This window comes from Wyeomyia smithii, chromosome 1, assembly GCF_029784165.1.
Source record: "Wyeomyia smithii strain HCP4-BCI-WySm-NY-G18 chromosome 1, ASM2978416v1, whole genome shotgun sequence".
Lineage (NCBI taxonomy): Eukaryota > Metazoa > Arthropoda > Insecta > Diptera > Culicidae > Wyeomyia > Wyeomyia smithii.
In genome coordinates, this window is record NC_073694.1 from 182,627,089 (window position 1) to 182,639,376 (window position 12,288).

At 41.7% G+C, this 12,288-nt stretch overlaps 1 protein-coding gene across 1 annotated transcript; it reads left to right on the forward strand.

The window, feature by feature from the left end:
• The first annotated feature begins 560 nt into the window (after positions 1-560).
• LOC129733891 (DNA replication licensing factor Mcm5) lies at positions 561-3,153 on the forward strand. The gene is made up of 3 exons (XM_055695472.1): positions 561-869; positions 940-1,447; positions 1,505-3,153. Exons 1-3 carry the CDS (start codon positions 706-708, stop codon positions 3,038-3,040), a joined length of 2,208 nt encoding a protein of 735 aa, XP_055551447.1. The 5' UTR covers positions 561-705; the 3' UTR covers positions 3,041-3,153.
• The last annotated feature ends 9,135 nt before the right edge of the window (positions 3,154-12,288 follow it).

Below are 12,288 nucleotides of genomic sequence, written 5' to 3' on the forward strand. Positions count from 1 at the left end.
ATCCAACAAGCAAATGAACTGCACTGTAAAAAACACGTTATTGCCACGTAGATTCCACTTACTTCTGTGCTAATTACCCTAGGTTTCGCCATGTCATGCACATCGAAACCAACCTTCTTACACTCAGATTTCAGTGCTTAAACACGTCGAATGCCGAAACACGTTAAAATACCATGGACTCCAATAAAAATTGATATGGGTCGACATAATACAACGATTAGGTTCGTTTATTTTCATATGTTAAGTGCATTAGGGATTAGCGTGCGATTTATTTTCAATGTGATGTACTGGCATGTACTTGAAATCAGCAAAGTAGCAGCTCCGAACAACTGTTTTCTGTTAAGACACGGACTGAACTTAACAATGAAGCTGTTTTCCCAGATTTTCGCAAATTTGAATCGAATAAAAATAGATTTATTAACCTTTTACTCATTTTAGAGTATAAATTGTGCAGCGTGTAAAGCTTAACGTTGTTCACTTCCTTCGATCGGTGAGCACTCAAACAATCTGACGTTTCGTTTCTCTTTTGCTCTATCATTCGCGCGCCAAAACAACAAATTCTTCAGTACGAAACAAACTCATTACCAAAAGTAGCTGTTCCAGAAGCGGGCTTTCTGTAGTCATTTTACCGAAATATCAATTTGTTCATTTATTAATCGTTGTTGTGTCGAGTTGTTGCTAAACTTAAACCGTTCCTAATCGAAAATGGATGGATTTGACGATGTTGGAGTGTTTTTCTCCGATAACTTCGGCGACGATGGCCAGCAGCAGCAGCAGGGTTCGAACCAGATAAATATGCAGCAGATGAAGAAAAAATACCGGGAGTTTATTCGCACCTTCTGTGAGGCCAACTTTAGTTACAAATATCGGTGAGTATATTTTGCAAATTAAAAAAAATGGTTTGAATACTGAGTTGGAAACGGGATCCGTTTCTTTTAGTGATACATTGAAACGAAACTATTTGCTTGGACGATACTATCTCGAGGTGGAAATCGAAGATTTATCCGGATTCGATGAAACGCTGGCGGATAAACTGTACAAACAGCCGACTGAGCATCTGCAGATTTTCGAGGAAGCAGCTCGCGAAGTGGCTGATGAAATTACCGCCCCAAGACCCGAAGGGGAAGAACATATGCATGACATCCAGGTGCTGCTCACATCCGGGGCTAATCCAACCAACATTAGGGACCTGAAGTCGGAGTCGGTTTCAAAACTGGTTAAAGTAGCTGGTATAATCATCTCTGCCTCCGGTATTAAGGCTAAAGCGACCAGGATTTCGATTCAGTGTCGCTCATGCAGCAACGTCATCCCAAATTTACCAGTTAATCCTGGCTTGGAAGGTTACCAGCTGCCAAGAAAGTGCACCACAGAGCAGGCCGGGCGGCCCAAGTGTCCAATAGATCCGTATTTTGTAATGCCGGATAAATGTCGATGCGTTGATTTCCAGGTAATGTGAAAGAAATTTTCCACTGAAGCCGCGATTAACTTTGAGTCGTTTTTCCAGGTGCTAAAACTGCAAGAACTGCCAGATTTCATTCCGCAGGGTGAAATCCCCAGACACATGCAGCTGTTCTGTGAGCGTAGCCTTTGTGAACGTGTTGTACCGGGAAATCGCGTGTTGATCCATGGTATTTTCTCGATTCGAAAGCTGGGTAAACCTAGTAAACAGGATGGTCGGGAGAAGGCCATCGTTGGTGTACGTGCACCCTATATGCGCGTTGTTGGTATTACTGTCGATACCGAAGGGGTTGGGGCCATTTCGCGGTTCAATAACATCACTACAGAGGAGGAATCGACGTTCCGTAAGATGGCGGCAAGTCCGAATATTTACGATAGCCTGTCGGCCAGTTTGGCACCCAGCATTTTCGGCTCGCAAGATATTAAGAAAGCCATCGTGTGCATGCTTTTCGGTGGATCCAGAAAGCGAATGCCTGATGGATTGAACCGTCGAGGGGATATTAACATTTTGCTGTTGGGAGATCCAGGTACTGCTAAGTCTCAGTTGTTGAAATTTGTGGAAAAGGTTGCCCCGATTGCGGTTTACACGTCAGGAAAGGGTTCCAGTGCGGCTGGTTTGACGGCTTCGGTTATGCGTGACCCAGCCACTAGAAATTTTGTCATGGAAGGAGGAGCTATGGTTTTGGCTGACGGAGGAGTTGTTTGCATTGACGAATTCGATAAAATGAAAGAGGACGATCGTGTGGCCATTCACGAAGCCATGGAGCAGCAAACCATCTCCATAGCAAAGGCTGGAATTACAACTACCTTGAACTCACGTTGTTCCGTTCTTGCAGCTGCGAATTCTATTTTTGGCCGCTGGGATGACACGAAGGGTGAAGAGAACATTGATTTTATGCCGACAATTTTGTCCCGTTTCGATATGATTTTCATCGTAAAAGACGTGCATGATCAGGCACGGGATATTACGCTGGCCAAACACGTTATGAATGTGCACATGAACGCGAACAAAGCGTTGGAGGTACAGGAAGGGGAAATCCCGTTGGCTGTCTTCAAGAAGTATGTCAATTATTGCCGAACCCACTGTGGGCCACGTTTAAACGAGGAAGCGGCTGAAAAATTAAAATCGCGCTATGTTTTGATGCGTAGCGGAGCCGGCGAACAGGAACGTATGTCGGACAAAAGATTATCCATTCCGATCACCGTCCGTCAGCTGGAGGCAATCATTCGAATGTCCGAGTCGCTAGCAAAAATGCAGCTGCAGCCATTTGCCACCGATGCTCACGTCACGGAAGCTCTCCGATTGTTCCAGGTGTCCACACTGGATGCGGCCATGTCCGGTTCGCTGGCTGGTGCGGAAGGTTTTACCACCGAGGAGGACACGGAAATGTTAAATCGCATTGAGAAACAGCTGAAGCGGCGTTTCGCTATCGGTTCCCAGGTTTCGGAGCAGAATATCATACAGGACTTCGCCCGTCAGAAGTACCCGGAACGGGCCGTCCTCAAGGTGATCCACACTATGATCCGTCGGGGCGAACTGCAGCACCGGATGCAACGTAAGATGCTCTACCGGTTATCGTAGGACAGGAAAGAGTTTCAGTGCTTCTAATATTTTTAGTTTTTTTTGTGCATGATTGTACGATTCACATTTTGGCAAGAGTAGTGCTTGCCTCTTTGAATAAATTTTTGACCCAATCTGTATGTATTTTATTGAGTGGCCTACAACTGTTATGCAAGATCATTATTACTTTGGGGACTAACGTTTATGACCAGGGTCGATTACCCGTTGGATGTTTCTGATATTTTGTTGAATTATATGCTTTTGATTCTTCATCCCTCAAGGTTTCTATCACTCCTTCGTTCCGTTAGCTAACTCCGGACGCTTCTCTATAGAGCGTTTTCCTCTTTTCTCTCTAAATCATCACCATTTCGGAAATTGTCAGAGAATTTCGTTCAGTAAAGTAAATGTAAGTGTTCAAGGCACGCAATATCACTATATATGAGTGATCGTCTTTGTTGTATCGCACCCTTTCTCGCAATTTGGCACTGAATTTCGTATGATATGTATTATCTTACTAGGATTTGCAAACCAGACCTTTATAGTTCTAGGTTTTACACTGTTGTAGCTTGTTACCCCGAGAAACTCTGAAGGTTCTTCACGTGAATGGTCACGAATAAAACTATTAAAAGTTATTTATTTACGAAGCGTTAAACGGCACAACTTTCTGTAGTGGCCGGACAACATTATACTTCATGTATGCGCACCATCAGCATTGCACATGACAGTTATGCTGCCGTGGCCAGCCTAAGCGACTTTGCACTGCGTCGGTTGACCAAGAAAACGAAGAGCAGCACAATATCTTCCCTCTTAATAGAGGTGGTACGGGTCGAACATTAGCGGCGGTCTTCGAATCCTTGAGCCACCAATAGCGGCCCGAATTCAGTCGATGATGAACCAAACCGGATAACGGCCGAGATCCCGTTCAGTTGCGTAGGCGTCGACTCTTCCTCATCGCGCAGAGTTAGAAGACCAATACGGCTTGGTGAAAATATCCGCCAACATATCCGTTGTAGAGCAATACCACAGAACAGATATGCAGCTTCGAACAAAACTCTGCAGCAAATCGGTGCCCAAGCTTTCGCATTCATTTTTTGCTGTTCCATCCTACATTGATTTTACAGTGTATCGTTCGAACAGTTCGCTCCAATAGGTTGAACATGCACCAAAAATAAAATTTTTTTTTTGCTCCAATGACCAGGCAACAAGGTGATCTTGAACAGTTGAATCAATCAAAATCAAGTTAAGACAGGACCGCATTCAAGAGATCTTTAAAGCGGAAATTTAGTAACAATTCACAATCAACGTCAACGTGATTCTTGTACCGTTTTTATACCTAACATTGCAAGTAATGCATATCAGACGCGCTATACACAGCACTGCTTACGACATTAGGTAGAATGTAAAAAAATGATTGTCGTTAGTCAAGATATTCAGTTTTCAACTTGGGCAACAATGAACTTCTTAACAAATATATCTACATAAAAACCGTTGCACTTATGCGGGTGGTACTGTACGATTATCATGAAAAGGCACCCTCGCTATACCAGTACCGGGGAGAACAAAGGATTCTCTCGGTGAAAAAGCAGCGAGAGCTTATACAGTACTTTTATTGAATGAATGGAATATAAGCGAAATAAAATTTCAAGTGTAAAATGCATTCTCTCCACCGCTAGATGTCGATACTTAAAATAAAGAGATTTTGTCTCAGTTTTGGTTCTTCAGTTGAACAGATGTGGCAATACTTCACACTGATGTTCTTCTTTCCTGCCAAATCTCGCACAAAATGGAACTTGGTGTCTACATGTTTTGAACGCTTCAGCCCAGCGTTTTGGTCCAACATCTTAATGAAACTTTGATTATCTTCAAAGTCCTGCACCGGTTCTGGAACAGTCTCTCCGAACGCAGCAACTTTTTAAGCCACAACAGTTCATGGCAGCTTTCAGCCAACGATATATACTCTGCGTCGGTCGATGAGAGTGCCACACATGCTTGCTTTCTAGCACACCACGAAATAGAACCACCAGCCAATTGGAATTATAGCCCGAATTTGACTTCCGATCCTTCACGTTTCCGTCGGCGTCCGCATATCCTTGAAGTTCTTCATCACTGGAACCCAGTTTCAGCTTCAAATCACTTGTTGCCTTCAGGTATCGCAGAGCCCTTTTTGCTTCAGTCCAATCTACGTTCGTTGGCTTGCTCATCTGCCTTCCAAGAATTGACGAACTGATAACAATGTCTGGCAGAGTGTTTACCGATAAATACCCACGAGACTCTGAAACTTCTCATTGTAGGGAAGACTCTCATGCTCCTCCTTCTGCTGTAAATATCCGACGTCCATTGGAATGCTTGATCCCTTCGCTTCCACAAGTTTGAATTCTTCGAAAAAAACATAGTAGTGGCTGTAGTCATCGATTAATGTCATGAAGTACCGTCGACCACCGGGCGTAGCCGTATTCATCGGCCCACACAAATCACTGTGTACCAGATCTAAAATCGCCTTGGATTTTCGTTTCGCCTTCTTGGGAAATGGAAGTCGGGCCATCTTCCCTTGCAAGCACGATTCACAAGTATTTTTAATGGAACAGCTATTTACCTTGATACCAGTCGCCAAATATAGATGAAGAAAAACCAGTCGCCAAATCCTTCCGTTGGAATTCCAGGATAGCTTGAGGATCACGATGCCCGAACTTCCTGTGCCATTCATGAATGCAATTCTTTTTGTAACAATAATCCGATGCAACGTTGACCTTCTCCACCATCGGAAGATGATAGAGTCCTTTGCTTCTTAGCGCCACAGCAGCAACTCGATCACCACTCGCTATCGTACAGCCTTTTTGGTCAAAAGTAATTTGCACTCCTTTCTGTACCAGCCTGCTCACCGACACGAAATTCATATCGAGTTCCGGAACGAAAAGCACTTCACTCAACGTAATGTCCCTTTTGTCCCCAGCTTCACCGTAGCAGCTAAGCTTGCATAATCCGACATCTTTCACTATTGCCCTTTGCATGACTATTTGGACTTCTGTGATAATCATTCATTGCCCAATTTCTTATTTCGCTCTATCAAATTGACACCTCAGTAGCGCAGTGGCAGTTTTTTGGGTTCATTGTTTGTTCTGTTTTTCATTTGCAACATTAAGTAGGGTAAATGTACCAATAGTGGCGCAAATAGTAGCTACTTCTGAGAAATTTTAACGAATCAAATTGAGACTCAGTTAACTATGGATGTATGAACATATGATTTGATAGACAATTTAGTTGTTTCGCTGATAAATAACTCGTTGTGCATTTTTAAAACTAATGAATTTGAAAAAATCAACAATTGTTATCATAGCTTTTGTACCTTTAGTGGAGGTACTGTTCCTATAATGGTGGTACCATGTACCTATAGTGGAGGTAGTTTTAAAAACTTGAAATTTCTATAAATGAAATGGATGAAGATTGTACATTTTGAAGTTTGTTGAACAGTTACAAGTATAGAAAACAAAAAACGATGAGTTTAAAATAAATATGGAAATCAATGTGAATATTTTATTACACAAAAAATGGGACATAAGTCCGTCACTTTCTATATAATCTACAGTCCACTGTCTATAACTCTGCTGAACATTTTATTTAGAATTGTGAATGAAACTAAAAAGAATCTGTGAAATTTTGGTAATATTATAATAGGTTGAGTTCAGATATAATTCAAACTAGAAAATCGAGTTGACCGGATTCATTTTCATTTTCGCTCATTTTCTATGCAATTGAAAATTAACATTTAATGAAAATAAGGGATTTATTAACCAGTAACCATGGAGCATTTCAAATGCATTGAATACAAAGTCAATGTATTCAAAAGATAGCTTATATTAAAAGTCAGTTAAAATGATATTAAAAAAAAATAACCTGAAAAAATTCATCAGACGAGAATTATCTCTGATGTTTTAGCTTCAGTGCCTCGAGTGACTCTATCTTTTGCTTTTTTTCTCGATTATTTTCCATTAACTTCTTACGTTTTTTCTCCTCTCTCTCCTTTTTCGTAGTTCAGCTTTTTTCTGTTTCTTTTTTCGAAGTTCTTCTCTTTTATTCTTACGATGCTCAGCTTCCTTTTGTTTTCGCTCCCGAATTTTTGTTTTTTCTTTCTTCAGTTGTTCTTTTTTTATTTAAGCAAGCTCTTTTTCCTCTACTCTGGCTTTTTTCCTGGCTGCATCATTTTCTTCTTCTTGTTCAAGTCGTCGGATTTCTTCAAGCCGCTCTGAGGCCGTCAGTACCGGGTGGAATTTTCTTTTATAATTCCTGTGAATGTTGCTCCGACGAGGAGTTGGCGGAGTTTGAAGCAATTCGGTTATGCTTATTTTACGGCTCGGAATGTTGTGTTCAGTCTTCTCTTTCATGACACTGAGTGGCATACTGTCATCTGATATGAAACTATTGTCACCTACCTCCTCAATAAATGTTGGATTATCCTCTGGAGAGATATGTAGTCACTTGACACAGTCATCTCTGGAGTCGTACTGCTCAATAACTGCGAATCAATAGGCATCAACAACGTCTCATATAGCTGCCGGATGATTTCTCCTTCTGCAGATTAGACAGAACCGCTACTAAAGCTGTTAATGCGCTCCCTACCAATGCAATCTATAGCAGCTTTGATTATTGAAGTTGGAATGATAACCGAATCTTCAATAATTACATCTTGTCCTTTTTTTTCCTCATTCAATTCAGGATTGACCTCTACTGAATTGAAGGTGGAAAGTTCTTTGTCTGTTTCTTGAGCTACTGGTTTATTAGGGTTTTCGCTAGTTGACTTGGTAATACATTTGTCGTAATCCACATTTTCAGGACCAAAAGAGAATAATCCGCAAACTCTGAACCCGTTCTTAACACTGGCCGTTTTGATTCCTTTGTTCATAGCCTTTTGCAGTACGTCAGGAAAGTGTTTCAGCAGTATATTTTCACCTCCATTTTCCAGCCGCCACTCCGATACGGCAGTCTTCCAGGCACTTTTCAATGGTTTAAAAATGGCGACGTCTGCTGGCTGAGTTCTTCTCGTAGTGTTTGGATATAAAGCAATCAGCACAATACCCAAATCCAAGCACAGATCGGCCACCTCCGCAGTCGTGTGTGAAGAGTGACCATCCACGAAATACAGCACTGGGAACTGCACTTTTTTACTTTGAAGATGAGGGTAGAAAACGTTCCTGACGTATAGCACAAAGTTGGCGGTATCCATCCACCCCTTTGCACTGTTGCTAATACCCCACTCTCCGGGGAACTTCTGCAATACTTCCACAGAAAGGGGCTGCATAGGAATAACAACTACTGGAGGTACAACTGATCCGTCTGCTCCGAAGGTAAACATTTCTGTTATGTTTTTGTGCCCGTCTGCATGCTCGCATTCATACACATTCTTATTGCCACGGCTAGCTAGCACGACTTTCGTTTGTAGGTGTAGGTAGAATGACGTTCCATCGCCGTTGTATATGCGGGTTGCATCCGATGCGGCTGACATAAGGTTGTTTTCCTCGAGATATGATGCTACGTTCGTGAACCATCCGCGAATGTCTGCCTCTTTTACTTTAGAATTTGCGGAAGACACAGTTTCTGGCGTGCGGAATCTTTAATCTTTTGTAACTGAGGATGTACACTCGAAAACAGTTGAAAACAGAATGAAAACTAACTTGCGCAAATGTGCCGTATTTATATCGGTTTAATAGCGTCGCAGAAAGTTCTCGGCTCTTTTTTCACCTTCTTCCATGCGGTTGAATGAACTTGGTGGAATAGACTGCTGAATGGCCTTTGTTCCAGTGCAAGTGTCAATGAAATGTCCTTTGAAATGTTGTTTTTATTCGTAGCTTAGAAGTAGTGAATAGGAAGGGCATTGTCCTGCAGCGATGATGTAACGATAAAGCTCAAAACCTGTTCGTTGCGCAAACACTGTATATGCGCTGAATATTCAAAAATCTGAACTGTGAACGATTTGTTTTCGTTTGACACTTGTAAACATTCGAATGCCTCCACTATGGGAGCAACGGTGTTTCTGTGTACCAATAATGGCGCAGTTGAAAAAAACGGGGTTAAATCAAACAAAAACGATTTAAGTGCTAATGAATCTTTAAATTGATGAGTTTTCTACACAATAAGTACTAAAAATTATATGAGACTTTGTTTTAACTTAATAAATATCCCTTAAATAAAATCGAATGCAGCTTAAGAAAACACTAAAAATCAAGCGGTATTCAGCTGGTGATTTGGAAAAACGTTTTTTTCCTTTAGTGTTTCACTGTAAAAAGGGAATTTTGCCCTTAAACATTACATAAAACCCATACAAACATGTTGCATTATACTTTTTTTGCCAGTCTTACTCAAAATAAAAGAAAAAACTCTCTATATCGCACTACCTCCACTATTGGTACTACCTCCACTAAGGGTACATTTACCCTATATATTTTTGAGCAGCTTCAGTTGAAAATTAGGTTGAATATCAAAACAAAACTAAGTGTTACATGATTGATTGGGTGATACTGAGTATCGATACTTTTTCAATTGTCATTGTATCGATACCAGACCTCACGGTTTCAAGTATACATTATTAATATATATAGGTAACAAGCACTGACCATTGCTGGAGTGATTTTTTATTAACCTACCAAGGTAGCAGTCATGATAGAGATTTTTTTTGTCTATATAATAAAATGTTTCCGTCAAGCGTTTCGATAACGCTAGTATCGATACCCATCACCCAAACTGCGAAATCGTGTGCGAGATTCGACTGTGATAATCGTGTATTTCGGGGTAGTCCAATTTGGCGTAAAAGTCGCAATACTGCCCGCTTGCCATCGGCAACCGTCACTGATTTTGGCGTATTTGCCCGCGGTTTACACAGCGACTCGAAAAACTTCCGGTTTGCACACATGTCCGAACTCGCACCGGAATCAACAATCCACTCTGTAACCGCACTTTCACTGGCACTAAACGCGAATCCTTACACTTCGGACTTCGGACTTCGCTACTTTAGCTTTTTCTTGTTTCTTCTTTTTTCTCTGTTCTTTGCTTTCGCCCCCAGAACTGCTGGCATCAACACGATTCTTTTTCCGTTGCCACAGCTTACTGTCCCTTTTCCTATGACCGGGCTTTTCATAAAAGTAACACACAACACTTTTCGTCCTCTCGTCTGTCTTCAGATCAACCGGATCCACGACCGATGACTCTCGCCGCTTATGTAGGGTATCGAACGTCTTTGTCAGTGGTTTTCTTCGGCAGTTTTTCTGCAGCAATCTTATGCAAAAGGGGGGCGAAAAACTGACGAAGACGTTCGATACCCTACTTCATTAATAATCTTCTCTTTACCAACTGCAGCGTCAAATCGTCGTCGAACCGGTTTTATAACGTCGCCATCAGAGCGTCGAACGAACTCGGCAAACTTCTAAATACTAAAACCACCTGAAGACCTTATCAAGCTTCGTTCCAGCACTCTCCAGCTTCTCGAACTCCACCAAGTGCTCCTCCTAAACAATATAGACATTGTAAAACCATTGAGCTATAATTAAATTTCTGTCAACACCCCCTTAAAATCAATTTATTGGGTTTCTTGAGTTTGAATCGCATTTAATCGAGTTGACATATTCTACAAAGTTGTTGATATAATCAAGATACACAACTTTTCTTAAGGCTTCAATATCGTATATCGAATGGTTTGCTCAGAAAATTAGTTTTGAGCCTAAATTTAACTCATTTTTCAATTCATATATCTCAATGAGTGGCACCTTGTGGCAGCCAAAATTAGCATCTTTTATTCAGTCGTTGTATACACTAGAAGTGTACGAAAAACCATGGCCGGGTATAATCGGGTATTATGGTTTTCCCAGCAATGTTTTCGATCACACTAATCAAATTTCTGATGACTTTGTATACGGATTTCACACTAACTCGACCAGATGTTGGCAGCAATCTCTCAGAATTCCATGAAACTTTATGGATGTGTAAGCCTGTTGTCAGCGTCTTTTTCTGCTGCTGCTGCTTCAAAAAGTCCCATACAGCCTTCGCGGAATTCCGAATCCTGATATGCTCGTATTGACTCTTTGTCAGCAGTAGACCTATGGTTGCGCTTGCCTTTTGGTCACCCTCGTCCCAGGCAGCCAACTCCGCCGCGTTCGCATTGTTAGTAGCCGCTTCTGGCTTCACTCTCGGCGAAACGTCCTTCAAAAGTCATTCTCTTACTAAAAGGAACTCGACTTCCAAATGCCACGAGTCATAGTTCTCGTTGGTAAGCTTAGCGATTCCCGTTCGATCCATTTTTTGAATCGAAAAATGTCCAAAAGCTCAACGAAAGACAATCACTTCTGGTTTCCCTCTACGCGTGTTCAAACATGTTCATACAGAACAAAACAAAATGGCTTACCTTAACGAAAAAACAATATCGCACGCTTAGCCTTGGGGCTAATAGCGGTCTCAATCAACTAGATTAGTTGAGAGAACTCGTTATCGATATTATTTTCGGCACATTTTGCATGTGTAGGATTGTGATACACCGTGCCCCAGTGCTGAGTCGAGAAAATTTTCAGCTCGAAAAGATCCTCGACTCGATCGGGAATCGAACCCGATATCACAGAGCCACGGGGGCCTACCTTAACGGTCCATCACCTTATAGCCACAGAATTTTGTAGAACAAATTAAAAACACGTCTTTACTAATGGACAAACAAAGCTCAAGTGAGCTTTTATTTAACCGCTCTCCTCACACACAAAATGAATAAATGGATCGAGCGAGCTACGGTACTGTTCGTCGACTTTCACCTGCAAAAAAAGCATTGAAAAAATTTATCTGGCTAAAGAGTTTACAGTTTGCTAGCTTGGCGAAGATGTCGTCCGGAAGTTGAAGCAGATGTTGCTGCGTTTGGCGAGCAGCATTTAGGCCTAATGAAGTCTCCGCAAATCCTGATGGATCTTGATCGACGGCTTCAAGCATCGCAAACACTAGCGGACACTTCGGGCAAAAGAAAGGTCGAACGTTGGGGGAACTCCGTAGCCTAAAGGTTCGAATCATAGTAAAATCAGGCCATTTGGTTGTCGAAGTACTTCAACATGGGTTTATTCTCCGGCTCTCCACCACATACCCTTCCTTCAAGCTGAATTCTACAGTACCCCAGTTGAGTTTCCTCCTAACATTAATAAGTCCCTCTTATAATAAAACTGGTCTGAGTAAGTATAATAGTTCTCTTCAAAGAATTGTTATTATGATGCGATATAGGCTGGTTTCGATGAGACTCCTTCCTTTTGACAAAA